At 38.0% G+C, this 15,746-nt stretch overlaps 1 protein-coding gene across 5 annotated transcripts in view; it reads left to right on the top strand.

Annotated features, from left to right (window-relative positions):
- ASPH (aspartate beta-hydroxylase) overlaps nt 1-15,746 on the top strand; it is a 146,757-nt gene that overhangs the window by 50,385 nt on the left and 80,626 nt on the right. For 2 of the 5 annotated variants that reach the window (XM_075549706.1, XM_075549708.1), the window contains one exon: nt 12,374-12,448. The exons of 2 other annotated variants lie outside the window; for them this stretch is intronic. In XM_075549706.1, the coding sequence (XP_075405821.1) occupies nt 12,374-12,448 (75 nt within the window). Of the gene's footprint in view, nt 1-993; nt 1,461-12,373; nt 12,449-15,746 lie in introns of those variants that run through there. One more of the 5 variants, XM_075549712.1, reaches the window with a different exon arrangement.

Raw genomic sequence — 15,746 nt, 5'->3', positions numbered from 1 at the left:
GAGATTTTGACTGCTTTGAAAGGCATAAAGCTTCATTTAGCAAGCACCAGAAAACCAGTGCTCATTTTAAATGATAATTTGTGCAGCGTGAGTTTTACGTGATTCTAATGTGTAAAACCTTTCCCACATATTATCATATTAATGAAATCTTTGTTTTTATTGCTGCTTCAGTGCAACATTTTATATGAATATACAATGCGTTTCTCTTATGATTTCTTAAATGAATTAACAAGAAACAAGTAGTTCTGTAGAGGTTTATTTAAATAACTTTCAAGCATTATCTTAAATGATGTTTGCAATTCTATTTCATTTAATTGCTCTACTGTGTTGGCTTGAATGGTACTACATAAATTAACAGGGAATTATGTTTAAAGGAATACTGAATATGTAAAGTTGAATATAAGCAGAAAAGGATTTTTGTTTGATAAACTATAGATAGTGAAATTAAATTTTATGCTCACTTGGAAATTTTGTTTGGCTTAATTAGCTAAAAGTGATACTTAAATTTTTGTGCGTTTTCAAGAATTGTAAGCACAAATATTTTAAGGATATGATTTTTGTTAGCAACATTTAAAAGGTATGTAAATAGCTAAAAGTTGTAAAAAATTTAGTTCTTAGGCTGCCAGTGTTCCTTTAACTGTCATTCTCGTTGTGAAAGGTGCATTGCCAGCCTTTTGTGTAAAGCACTACTTTTATGAATGGACTCATTTTTAATAATATTGCATGTTACATTAAGATAAGCTATATTACATTTCAAGCTGGAAAAGTATGTTACAAGTTTACAGCTTCTGTAGCTGACATTATATACAGATTTGCATCCATTTTTAACCAATTAAAAATTAGTGGCTTAAGATATCTTTTTGAATGAGCATATTGTATGGTGGGAGGGAGAGTAAATCAACAGACAATACTCTTATACAAAGTTGCTACTACATGAATTATTAGAGATATTTTTAATAAACCTCTTTTTTCTTTGGTTGAAAAACCTGAAAGTTAAAGAACTCATTAAAGAAGAAATCAAGAAGGAAAAAGAGAAACTTGAGTCAAGAAAGGAAAGTAAAGCTGAAGAGAGAAAGAAGGAGAAGAACGAAAAGGATGACCGGAAAGATAAGAAACTTCCTGATTCAAATGTACCTAGTAAAGGGTCTACTAAGGGTAAAAAGGATAGAGAAAAGTCGAAAATAGACCCAGATAAAAGTGACAAAAGTAAGGAAAGTAGGAAAAAGTTGACAAACATAAAGGACATCCCTAGTAGAACGGGGCCCAGAGACAAAGATAACCTGAAGGAAGGTAGGAGCTCCAGCAAGCACACACATTTAGCAAAGGGGAGTAACCAGAACAGAAAGAGCTAAGGGGCCAGCTAGTATTGTCATCCTCAGGAAATGACGTTCTTCTCCACCATGGTTTAGTCTCGCTCAGTCTGGAGAAGATGTATCACTTACCCCGTGAATATATTTATTGGTGCTCAACAAATAAAATTGATTTGGAATTTAAATAAATTATCTGATTTTTCTAAAGTTAAAAAGGAAAGACAATTTTAAATATATAATAAAATGTTATTGTAATAACTTGTTTTAATTTTTATTGATCATATACTGATATAAATGTACATTATGTGTATAAATGGCATTGAACTTATAAAGAAAGATTTAAATATTAATATTTGGAGTTGACAAGAATATTACGATTTTAAATACTTCTTATGCAGTGACTAATGTAACGATAAAAACTTTTAGATGACGAAGTAATCTTTCTGAATCGTATTTTCTTCCCTATTTCTCCTGCGTCCCTTTTTCCCTCTAACTCTGCATTCTCCCTTTTCCCTTTTCCTTGATCGTTTCCCTTTCCTTTCTCCTTAATAAGCTTCTCCTTTTTCTTTTCCTGCTCCCAGTAATACCGTCTATTGCTCTTCCTAGCTTCTTCCCCTTTCAGCCTCGCTTACCAGCTGTTTGTTATTTTAATCTTCTAGGCCTTTTCCTTGCTCACACTTCCTGCCTCCTTAACCGCTTCACAACCATTTTGTCTTTCTTGCCCATTCACTCCTCTTTCCTTTCCCAACAAATTATTTATATTTACTCTAGACCATCGACTATCTGTGACAACTCTGGCTATAGTGGTGAAAAAAAGAAAAATTTATTTAGAAAAACTGTTTTGGAACATTTTGTTAATAACACATCTTCTCAACTCAGGATAATATAGAAGAAAGGCTTAAAATCTTTCTTATTAGGATCTACTTTATATTAATTTTTTAGTTGATTTTGCTTGAATGACATCAATTTTTAATAGTTATTGTATCATTTCTAAGGAATTTAAGTTTGAGATCTAATGAGAGAAGAGAACGGAGCACATCGGGAACATTCAATAAAAAATTTCAAAGAAATATATTTAGGTGTTTCGTACTACTGTGTGTAACACGTTTTTAAATTACTGAGTGTGGCTGCTGGGAGCCCTGGTGGCAGAGTGAATTACACGTCCGGCTGCCAAGCGGTTTGCAACCACGGGCCTCACTGCAGGAGAACGGTGTAGTTTTCTGTTCCTGTACAGCATTACAGCCTCAGAATCTCATGGGCCCGGTTCTACCCAGCCTTATCTGACCTCTCTTAGTAATTGGGTTGATGACAATGAGTTTGATTTTGGTTTGGTGTGAAACTCAGTTAGTGGATCTTGAGAAGAGCAACCTGTTTATCATGAACCAGTAAGCGCCACTACAAAGATTTTATTTCAAAAGTAATTCTTTAACTCTTTTTTTTAAGAGCTTAAAAATAAGACTTTGGGTGCAAATTTAAAGATATGTGTATATAACCTAACCCAGACAACCTGCCTAAGAACAGAACCAAAGTGATTAAAAATATTCCAAATCAGAAAAGAGTAAGGCTTAAGTTTAAAATATTTCTAAAAGAATTATATACCTTTTCTTCTAGGCTGGCACCTTTTACTGCTAAAGATCAAACACTTAGAAGTAGAGTTGACAGACATTCCGGACAGCATACATGTGTTAGGATTACAAAGCCAGTGGGCAACAGTAGGGAGAAGTCTTATCCCTTACTTTTACTGATTAATAACAGTCACCCAAAGAAATTGGTGTATAGTAATAGAGAGTTTTATGCCTTGATCCACATTATTTTGTTTTTATACATGATCAGAAAAGAGCTTAAAATAGTTTAAACCCCAAAGGGGGGGTGGATTTTATGGCTCTTTTACTTGGCAAATATAACGAACAGTTCTGTCTTCAGGTAAGTGTACCCAAACTCCAGATTGTAATCACAGCCCTGTCTCTTCCGAATCCTCGTCCATAGTCTGATCTCTGTTGTCTTCTCCTTAACTTGTATGGTATGCTGCGCTTGAAGTTCTTTAGCAGCTCCCTCCAGATCTTTCTGTGAGCAGCGCGCAGGCATTTTCTGAGTTGGTTCTGAGGGAATCCCTGGGATGGTTCCCGTTGGTTTAATACACATCTGTGCACCATTCCTGGTGGTGCTATGGGGTTCATCTTACACTTGGGCTCCTGTGCGATTAGGGATCCTGTGGGATTAGGGGGGAGTGGGTACTCACACGAAACAGCATGGAACACGTCCTGCAGTGTTTCTGGGGGAAGCTGGGAGCTGTGATGGATGATTGTGCAGAAGAAGAAGCAAAAGAAGTATCCATCACACACAAAAAAAGGGTTTCATAAATGTCCTGGTGTTGTGTCTTGCTACTGAAATAAATGGATTGATTTTTTGTTTATATATGTACAGCATTTTAAGTGGGGCTTTATACCTTGCGTAAAGGTATGGAATAAGCATTGCAGTTACTGAAGGCAGTCTGGCAATTCTTAATTTGGTTTTTGAAGGACAGTGACTGTTGGGCAGACAGTGCATAAATGCTCACTTCTGAGCAAATTAATGAAAAGGTTTACAATCACCCAGTTAGCATAAATACAGCATTATCTTTTACTAGTCAATAAAGTACGTTAAATTTTCTAGTTCTGGGGCCGGGACCAAGGACCCCGGATTGACTCACCTCTGACTTTGACTGCTTCCGACTTTGCCTTTCTGGGATGCCCCAGGTTTCTCAGCTAAGCTATCGCTCTTGGTGCTGGGGAATTCGACTGGGAGGGAGCTGCTGGCGCTGCCTGCACCGAGCAAGGAGCTAGTGATACTGAAGAGAAGCCTGAACACCCCTGACTCCTTTACCTGGCCTGTGGCCCTAATGGAGGTGAAGAAATGATTTCTGTTTGCGTTTTAAGGTCAGCAAGAAATACGGGAAGTATACTTGTGAGAGGAGAACCGTGGAACGGGCGCAGGCAGGAACACTTGCACTGCCCGGGATCAATCACAGTGATCCTGAGAAAATTATTTTCTACAAAAAATATTTGCAGTTGGAGACCTGCACACATGCCTGTACAGCTTCTCACCTTTGGCGAAAACACTGGTGTGCGTCAGTAAATTTGGTGCACACGAGGCCGGCTTCAGCAAGCACTTAGGCTGCCCGCCCTGGGACCTAGAATAGACTCACACGGTACAAACCTAGCGGAGCCCGTGGGGTCAAAGTTATAGCCCGGAGCTCAGCACTTGATGGATTTGGTGAGGTTTCCGCAGCAGGATTACATGCCCTTTGGGGAGCATGCTGCTCCAGTCTTTTCGGGAGATCCTGGTTGCAGGCGTATGATTGGACTACAGTTGGCAGCCTGCAGGGGTCCTGACCAAGTCACCCCACACCTTTTCCTTTTCAAACTGGATTGCCGCCTGGAAAAGTGACTGAAGACTTGAAAGGTCACACTGCTTAGAAAAGAGCCACGGTAGTGGGGGAGCCTACTAACCTCGGCTAGCGTGACAGTACCACAAAACCACCATCTTCGCAAAGAACCACAGTGTAGTGGCCCCCCAAAAGCCAGTGGCCCCTCAGAAAGACCCAACTCTGAGGATGTGTGTAGTCAAGGGAACCATCTCTGGGTGGTAATACAGGACAGAATGGCTGGAGAGGGTCAGCTCGTACTTGGAAACATTCTTTATAAACATATGGAACTGATGGAAAAGATCCTCATGGACTATGGCCTTGAGTGACAGTGTCACCTCTAGGAGCACTTGCTTTACTAAGGGACTTGCTGCCAGCTCCGAGCTCCCTGGAGAAAGACTCAAGTGGACAACACTAAGTGTCCGCCGTATACAATACAAGCATTTATTACCAAGGTGGGCACCAAAGGCATCATCCAGACGGGTTTCTGGATGGCCTCTGGCAATGTTTAATGTCCTTTAAGGATCATTGCCCTATACGAACTGACCTCGATGTTTGTTTTTACTGCTTTTGGTATTGTAAATCCAGGATTTGTGTTGAGAGCCAATTCGTGATTGAGCCACAAATGAGTTTTGCTGGTAACGTTTCTCTTACAAGTAAAACTATGTATATATACTTAGGTGTTATTTAAACGCTTAAAATGTTTAAGAAATCTGATTGCTGTTCATTAGTTTCTTCTGCATATGTTTACGATTGGAGTACCTTTTTAAATTTATACGAAGTCCTTCCTAGTTTGATGCATATGTAAAAGAATACTTAAGGTTTTTGATTATTTTGGTGTTGGTATTTGACTGTTCTTAAGAAGTTGGGCACTTGGCACATGGAACTTTCAAGTGTAGGTTCTACCTTACATTTTGTATAGTTTATGTCAGATGCTTAGATGAGAGGTCTGGCAGGTGTAAAGGTAGTTGGCATCATTCTCCCTGTCACACTGTGGCAGTAGATGGAAAAATGAAAATCAGAACTGGCCTCTTCCCTGTTCGGACTCGACTTGCTCTGGGTGTCGGATGTGAAACAGCACTGGTCTTGGTTCCATCACAGTAACACAGGCAATAGAGGGAAGTCTCTCCTGTTTTGTGCCGGGACAGGCAGGTTTCAGGTATGAAATGGTGTGGCTCTAGGCATACGCATCAAGGAGACTGCAGTTCTCAGGCTAACTTAAATTTCTGGAATTATAACTGTATAATTAGAAAATAAATGCATGCTTTCAGTAAAATAAAAAAGTCCGTGGACTTTTCAGCTCAAGAATTAAAAGGAAATATTTGTCAGAACTAAAAATTTGAAAATGCTACTAAAATATTAAAAAATATAGACAATTGTGACAGGACACTTGATTTTTTTTTTCTTTTTTTCTTTGCCATTCTTTTCCTTTTTGAATAAAGGGATCAACTGAATTCTATTCAAGTTGAAGTTATGCTTTATCCAACTGCATTGGAGCAGTGGATACAATTGTACAAAACATTTAAAACTTAGAGCAAGACGATCTTTAGTAATAATTAACTTTGTTAAAATTATACTTGCACTCTTAGTTTTACTCTTTATTCAGTAGATAGAATTATTTCTATGTTCTTCTACTTTTAATGTTATCTAAGAATAATTAAAACCCAAAGACTACCTTTTTAAAATAAATTGTAGAAAACTTGAAAAATGAAAATTGTCTTTTTTTAATCTTACCACTACATAATTTTAAGTTGTACTATGAGATGATACTTAAAAGTTTTAAAAGTTAAATTATTGCTGTACTTTGAATGCTGTATTTCATGTTTGAGTGACATTCTCATAAAGGTGGTGAGCTCTATAAGCATACTTGAGAGTTTGTCTATTTTTTCCTATGAATCGTTTGTCTTTAATACTCAAATAGCATTCTTTGAAGCACTTCTCTAAGGACTTATTCGACATTTATTGTCTTGTCAAGCCTATATTTTGTTGTTTTCTTGGTGAATTTTATTATTATTTTTGGACTTTTAGTGAATTAGGTGAGTTATTGAGCAGATCCTCAGTTTGCATTCAGTGGTACGTACGTATTCTGTTCCATATCATTCATGGCGTTCACTCCCATGCAGCATCACCCACCTTCCCTCCTCCCCATGCTTACAGTCTTCCTCCTCCTCCTCTCCTAACCATTCTGAATGGTGTCCTGTTGTAGATGCTGCTCCCTTGATTCCAGATGGTCAATTATGCAAAAGTGTGTGCTCTTCACTAGTGAAGTGAAGTGAAAACCAGAAAAATGCCTAACAAAGATTCAGGAAGGCTGTCTACAATGACAAAATACACCGAGATTAGAGCCCAATAAGAAAAAAACAAAAACCAGAAAATATTGAAAGCCAGATTGAGCCCAAAGTGTATCAGAGGGGCAATCCAGCAACAAGGTCTTCACTGTTCAAGCCAGGTTTGTCATTTGAATGTACTAGTAGTCTCTCCAAATATTCTGTTTGGTAACCAGTTGATTCTCATCCCTCAGTAATAGAGGAGAATCACCAGAGGCGAATTTCCCGGGTAGATCTTGCAAATGTATTTTGGGCTTCTACCGTCATCTCCAGTGTATTTAATCCATTGATATTTGGTGCCATGTTTGATGTGTGTGGGTTTGTTGCTGTCATTTTGCCATGAGGTGTGTGTGCTTATTGTTTTCTCTTAGCTTAGACCACCCTGTTGTTTTTGGTCCTCTTCATTGACTTACATGTTGCCCTCAGGAATTTCTGCTGTTGATTTTCTGTCCAAATTTTCCTCATTAGACTTAAAAAAAATATTGGTCTTCCTTTTTGCACCTTTCAAAAATTTTTCCTTATTTGGAAACACCTTTTTTCTCCTTTGTATTTGAAAGAAAATTTTGTGATTTACAGGGTTTTTGGTTGGCAGTTCGTTCTTTTGGGATTTCATGTATGTCACTATTGTCTTGTTTGCATGGTTTCTGTTGAGAAATCCAAGCTTTTTGCTTATAAATGATTTTTCTCTCCCCCTCTTCGCTCATAATTCTTTCCTTTTTCTTGTATTGGAGCGGTTTACAACTATAAGTTGTGATGTTTTCCTTTAGTGCTTATCCTCGTGGGGTATCTCAGATTAGGTCTTCTCTCATTATTGTTCAGTACAACAAATCTGTTTTTATGATGTTCGTGAGATTCAGGTGGGATATACTCACGATTACATTTTAACTATAATGATTTCTTCAAGTTCAAGCTGAACAGTTTCACAGTCAGTCCCTGGCTTTGTTTTAGCTGCTAAATTGAGCTTTTCCATCATGCTTCCACAGATAGAGTCCATTTGATTTCTGTGTCTTCTATTTAGAGAAGAAGCTCATGTGTATAGTCCTCATTTTTATTGAACAAGGTATTTTCTATGAACAAGTCTTTGGTCCTGCAAAATTATATCATGTGATCTCCAGCTTTATTTCTATCACCAAGACTATACTTTCCAACTATTGTTACTTCTGGTTTCCTGCTTTTGTGTTTCCATAGCCAATAATCATCAATGCATCAGCATTGCAAGTTTGATTAATTTCCAATTGAAGTTGTTGGTAGAATTCTTCAGTTTCACCATAACAAGTTTTTAATGGCAGTATCTTAATTTGAATAATAGTTCTATTGATTGGATTTCCTTGAAGGCAGATAGATATAATTCTATCACGGACAGCATTGTACTTCAAGGTAGACTCTGAAATGCCTTTTTTTCTAGAATGAATGCAACCCCATTCCTTTGGATTGTGTCATTCACAGCAGAGTGAACCATTTGATTTTCTGTTTGAAGATGGCCAACCCAGTCACCTCCCATTTCAGCTCGCTAATGCTTAGGATTTTGATCTTTATGTGTTCCATTTCATTTTTGACAACTTTCAATATTGCTAGATTCATACTTTGTACATGCCAAGTTCCAAATATTAACTGATGTTTGCAACTATTCTAATTTTCTGTTTTGACCCATCAGCATATGAAGATCCTGAACACTTTACTCCCACAGGCTTTACTTCACCGGGGCCCACACTTATTTTGAGAAGGAAGTTCCTCCTCATTCTCTGACCTTAGGGGCCCATTCCCTGGCACTATGTCTGACAGTGTTCTGCTTTCCTTCATTAGGCTTTCAGTATCTGACAATGTTAAAATTCAGTGGCTACTTCTTCTAGGGTGGATAGTGAGCTCTTTCTTAATAGTCTGGAAGCCCCTGAAACTTGTTCACTTTGTGTGACCTTGCTGGCATTTGAAATACCAAGGACATAGCTGCCAGTATCACAGGAACACACCAGCCACTATAATACTACAAACTGACAGACAAGTTGTTGATGAGGCTTAGAGGAAGGTTTATTAACAACCTGTCATATACAGTTGACACAATCTTGCTTGCTGAAAGTGAGGAGGACTTGAGGCACTTGCTCATGAAGATCAAGGACTACAGCCTTTAGGATGGATTATAACTCAATGTAAAGAAAAAAAATCCTGACAACGGAACCATTAGGTAACATCATGGTAAATGAAAAGATTGAAAAATGGATGCATTTGAATTAGGGTGCTGGTGAAGAATATTGAAAAGTTCCATGGGCTTCCAAAAGAACAAACAAATCTTTAATGAAGTACAGCCAGACTACTTCTTAGAAGGAAGGATGGTGAGACTTTGTTTCACTTACTTTGAACATAAAATACCACTGTCCGTTGGAACTGACTTGAAGGCACCTTACAATGACAACATAAGAACCATTTTGAGGATGACGTAGGGCCATGCAAGGTTACATTGTACATAGGGGTCACGATGAGTTGGAACTGACTCACTCAGTGGGACCTCCCAACAATAACAACAATATTTTGCTTTTACTAAATAATCTCAGGAGAATATATAATCCCTTTCACATTCTTGTTTTTTCTATAATCTATAGTTTTCTATAGTCTAAAATTCTATAATCATACCATGGCTGTGGAAATTGGGATAATTTATTAAAACGTTTAAAATTTAACTGAATTTTGATTAAACTCAAATCTAACTACATGATTTTATAATTTTAAAAATATTGTATAGAAATTTTCTGAAAGTAGTGCCAACTTGAAAAGGCTTGCAATTGGTTTTCTACCTTATTATTATTTGTTTGTTAATACTATGAAAATTACTATTGACATATTCACCCAACTCTTTATTTATTATTACAAAGCATTCTTAACTTCTTTACAGTATTTAGTTTAGCTTAAATACCTTAACATCTTACCTAGATCTTATATTTCTTCATTCTTTTTTATTCCATCTATCCATTATATAAACATGGTGTCTTGTTTCATTCAAATAAAACCTCTTGTGACATTTCAATTTTTAAAAAATTTTAATTAAAAATATATTTTAAATCATTTTATTGGGAGCTAATACAACAACTCATCACATCCATACATCCAACTATTGTGTCTATTCCTCTCCTCACTATGCTAACCAAACTTTTCAAAGAATAATCGACACTTGCGTATCTTTTTCTTTCACTTCAGTTAGCACACACTCTTTCATCCATTATAATCTGCCTTGTGTTTCTGTTTTGAAGAAGGGAGAAAGAACAAAATCATGGAGCAATGCGACAGCACCGTCTGTTCATCAAGTTCTAAGTGGGTGCTTGCCCCAGCTGTTTATGGAGAGGGTGAAAGCTCTAGTGTACAGAATTCACAGCTTGTTCCTTGGGGCCTCACTTTCTGTCTGTTACAGAAAAAGAGACAAGTGTTTAGCAAAGCAGCCTAGCATGCTTCCACTGCCAGCCATCCTACCTTCAGTTTGACAGTGATCATAGGCATCGAGAGAGATTGATGATGTTTAAAAATGATTGATTAAGCGCACACATTGGCAAAACATGCTATTGTTTGCACTTCAGAAACTTTTATGCTGTGATTAAATCAACAGAATACTTTGTTTAAATGTCTTGTGAAGTTCAAATTAACTTGCTCTATTTTTGTCAATAAAGATTAGTTTTCAACATAATATTGGCATTGTTTCATATGACGGCATTTGTAATACCAAGCCTAGTGTTACTTTTCTTCATGGATCATCTTTGGATTCTGTTGAAATGTCTAATTGTGTTAATGTAATCATACCATCTTCATTATATTATGATCCAATTAAGTCTGATGGTCTGAAAGGTGTCAGTAGCATTTCAGAATGTATATTATGTTCACTTTGTTGACTCAGAAGTATTTGATTGTATGGACTTTACTGTCAGGTCAAGTCCTCCAAAAGCTATCAGTGTCATAGAGCGCCTCTGCAGAGTCTACTTGAAGCAAAAGCAGCAGGTTTATTGTTGGATAGAAGTGGTCTGGACCAGGAAGACATCTCAATTCACAGAGTGAAAATGACCACCACACTGGGCAGCAAGGATAAGTATAGTCAGAGCAGGAACTAAACATGAAAAAAATGATAATTGGCTAAAAATAAGGGAGACAACGGTAGGATATCTAGAAATGCCAATTTAGCAGGGTTAGATGGGTAACAGGAGACAAAGGGAGGATATTGAAAAGCGTCACTTTAGGAGGGAGAGGTGGGTAACACAAACGGGATTGTGTGATTGGTTAAAGGTATATGCCCTTTGGTACACACAGGTCATCAGATGATGACCAGACAGGGTTGTTTTTTTCTACAACCTGTTTGTACAATTGCTTCCTCTGTCTGCTGTTTCTGGGATCCACGATAAAGATTCATCAGTAAAGCTGTGCATTAAGTTTCTCTGTGTATCAGCTATCACAGCTCACATTTGTTTGACTTTAGTGAAAAAATGCTCAGGAAAATTGTTGTGATATCCCACATCTGCCAGATCTCTGAACAAAGGGAACATCTTCTTTAGGGTATACGGTCAGCATTAAGGTAAGAGGATCTGCTATTAGAAAAGTTAGCTTTTCAAATTAGACAAGGATTCTAGACTCATGTTAGGCTTTCACATGGAGTTCAGACTGTTTTCACACCATGCTATTCACACACAGCAATGGCCTCTGATTTTAAGCTTTTATGCATCCATTATAATGAAAGACTTTTTACTCAAGGTTCTTAATGTTTTTTCCTTTCCAACTTGATTGTTCTCCAGTCACCAAACCAGTTTGGTGGGACCTTATTGCTGTCAGTGAAGGTAGCAAATGATCTCACCTTTTATTAAACTCTGACCTTGTGCTCTTCATTTAAAAAATGTTTTATTTCCCTGTATTTCTCTTGAGAGATTTTTAGTATTACTGATACTCTAAGGAAAAATGTTTAAGATTTTGATTTACTGTCGTTAATATGGAGCCAGCAAGTAACCATTAAAATTATTCTTTGTTTGTTATTCTTAATATTTACACATTCGTTGTATTGTCATAACTTGTGTAAACTGTTCAAAAATGATGTAATTTTCTGAATGGGGATTTTGTGTTTTTTAATGGAAAGATCTGAATCTGAATTAGTTTTCATTCTTTATCTTATGAAAACATCTGTTGACATATCTGCTATCAAAGTAGAACCAATTTAAAATTATGTAGAAAAAAGTCAATATGAAGATACATAATTGATTAGCCATATATATTTCTGTAATGTGTATACATGAATATCATATCTGCATTAAAACTTATATTGAGATTAATATTTAAAAAATTTTGTGCTTAATTATGTTTTGTAATTATTTTAGAACCCCAGAATATTGAAGATGAAGTAAAAGAAAAAATTCAGTTCCTTCCACATGAAACAGTACACACAAACCATGGTATGAATTAAAGTCTATTTTGTCATGGGTGGCTAAAATAATGTTAAATTACTTAAGCTAAACTGGACATTATTTAAAATTTTAAATGATGATTCAGTGTTTGATTGGCATACTTTGGTTTAACTATTCTCACTCCAAAACTCAGTAACACAAGTTTTCTCACTCAAAAACTCATTTCCATCGAGTTGATTCTAACTCAAATGATCCTAGAAGACACACCAGAACTGCCCTGCGGGTTTCTGAGCCCATAGCACTTTACAGAAGTACAATCTTTTCTTCCAGCGAGTGTCTGGGGGTTTCAAACTGCTGACTTGTGGTTAGTAGGCCATTGCATAACGCACTATGCCAATAGGGTCCCTATTAAACCATTATTAGAGCATAAATGTCATTTTTGACTTCTTTAGTCTCTACCCTCTACCCCACCTTGTTCCAAAGGAAACTTACTGCAGAAATCTACTTATACCAATGGTAGGAATAAGTAAGAATAAACAGAAATGGGTGATAGGTGGAGAATTCCATTGCGTTCTAGTCAGTTCAACTTAGAGGACAGACAGAGCTGCTCCACAGTATTTGCAGGACTGCGGTATTTGCAGGATGAGAGTGCCCCCGGGCACTTCTTCTGTCGAGTGTCTGGGGAGTTAAGGCACCAGCCTTTGGGTTCGCCATCTGGTGCTCTGTCCACTGTACCATCAGCACTCCTTTATGTGAAGAATAGTAGAGGAACGAGGGGGAGACTAGAACACAACCAAGCACGGAGTTCTAGGTTCTGGGTTGCTGTAGCTGACCCTCAAAGTTACCTTATGTTTGACTTGTCAGTTATCAGACCAAAATGAAGAGAAACTTTTTACCTTAAAGTCCTGCAACCAAGAGAGGAGAAAAACATCTTGCTTATTCAGGGATTACGAATATTTTCCCCAATACGTAGACCTAAAAAATTTTATTATGTGAAATTCTGTATCACACCCCATGTCATTGGGCATATGCTAATTAATCAGACTCACTACCATAGAGGTAATTCTGCCTCATAGTGACCGTGTATAGGATTTCTGAGGCTGTAAGTATTTCCAGGAGCAGATAATATGATCTTTCTCCTCCAGAACTACTGGTGGGTTTGAACTAATGACTTTGTGGTTAGCAGCCCAGCGCTTACTCAACAGTGCCACTGGGGCTTCTGTATTAATGTTAGATGCCATCGTGTCAATTCCGGCCCGTAGTGACCCTCTGCACAACAACGACATTGCCCGGTCCTGTGCCACCCTCACAGTTATTCCCATGCCTGAGCCCATTGTTGAAGCCACTGTGTCACTCCATCTCTTCGAGGGACTTCCTCTTTTTCATTGCCCCTCCATGTTACCCAGCATGATGTCTTCTTCAGGGACTAGCCTCGCGACAACATGGACAAAGTATGTAAGATGGTGTCTCCCCATCCATGCCTCTAAGTAGCCCTCTGACTGTACTTCCAAGACAGATTGATTTTCCCTTTTAGCAGTCCATGAGGCTTCCAATATTCTTCTCTTAACACCATATTGCAAATGCATCGATTCTTCTTTGGTCTTTTTATTCAATGTCCAACTTTCATATGCATGTGAGGCAATTGAAAATACCAGGACTTGGGTCAGGCACACATTAGTCCTCAAAGTGACATCCTTGTTTTTCAGAATCTGAAGAGGTTTTGTGAAGCAGATTTACCCAATGTAATACACCTTTCAATTTACTGCTGCCTCCATTAGCATTGATTGTGGATCCAAGCAAGACAAAATCCTTGACAACTTCAAACTTTTCTCCATGTTACCTGTTGGTCTAATTGCGAGAATTTTGCCCTTCGTTTCTTGGAGTTGTAATCCACACTGAGGGCTGGGATCCTTGTTCTTTGTCAGCAAGTGCTGCAAGTCTTCCTCATTTTCAGCAAGCAAAGTTGTGTCATCTGTACATCACAGGTTGTTAATAGGCCTTCCTCCAATGCTAATGCTGCATTCTTCATAGAAGGCAGCTTCACTGAGGATTTGCCCAGCATACAGATTGAAGGGGCATGATGAGAGGATACAACCCCGTCATTTCTTAATATTGAATGATGCATTATTCCCTTGTTCTGTTCACACAACTGGCTCAGGTCCTCATGAGCACAATGAAGTGTTTTGGAACTCCCATTCTTCTCAAGGTTATCCATAGTTATGATCCACACCAGTGAGTGTACTCTTCCTATTGGTTTTTGAATTCTAGGTTTTCGCACATTTCATTGTAATATTTTACTGTCTTCTGGAGCTGCCTATGAAATTTTCTAGGTTCTTTGACTTTATCATTTCTTCTATTTCCTTTATCTACTCTATGATTAAAAGCAAGTTTCAGAGTCTCTTCTGACATCCGCTTCAATCTTTTATTTCCCGTTTTTAAATGACTTTTAGCATGAATGATCTCCCATAGCTCATAAGTTTTTATGTCATTAGTATCACACACATCACATCTGTTCTTGACATGCTCTGTTTTATTTATTTAAAAAATTACTGGGGGCTCGTACAGCTCTTATCACAATCCATACATCCATCCATTGTGTCAAGCACATTTGTACGTATGTTGCCTTCATCATTTTCAAAACATTTGCTTTCTACTTGAGCCCTTGGTATCAGTTCCTCATTTCCCCCCTCCCTTCCCAGCCCTCCTGAACACTTGATAATTTATAAACTATTTTTTCATGTCTTAAACTGACCAATGTCTCCCTTCACCCACTTTTCTGTTGTTCGTCCCCCTAGGAGGGGGTTATATGTAGATCATTGTGATTGGTTCCCCCTTTCTTCCCCCACCTTCTCCTTTCCCTCCTGGTATCACTACTCTCATTATTGGTCCTGAGGGGTTTCCCTGTCCTGGATTCCCTGTGTTTCCAGCTCTGATCTGTACTAGTGTACATCCTCTGGTCTAGCTGGATTTTTAAGGTAGAATTGGGATCATGATGGGGGGGGGCATTAAGGAACTAGAGGAAAGTTGTATGTTTCATTGGTGCTATACTGTACCCTGACTGGCTCGTCTCTTTCTTGTGACCCTTCTGTGAGAGGATGTCTAGTTTTCTACAGATGGTCTCCAGCCCACACTCCCTCTCATTTACATGATTTCTTGTTCAGGGTCTTTGATGCTTGACACTTGATCCCATCGACACCTCATGATTATACATGCTGGTGTGCTTCTTCCATGTGGACTTTGTTGCTTCTCAGCTAGATGGCCGCTTGTTTATCTTCAAGCCTTTAAGACCCCAGATGCTATATCTTTTGATAGCCGAGCACCATTAGTTTTCTTCATCACGTTTGCT

This window comes from Tenrec ecaudatus, chromosome 5, assembly GCF_050624435.1.
Source record: "Tenrec ecaudatus isolate mTenEca1 chromosome 5, mTenEca1.hap1, whole genome shotgun sequence".
In the NCBI taxonomy this organism is placed as follows: Eukaryota; Metazoa; Chordata; class Mammalia; order Afrosoricida; family Tenrecidae; genus Tenrec; species Tenrec ecaudatus.
This window is presented reverse-complemented; position numbering and strand designations above follow the sequence as displayed.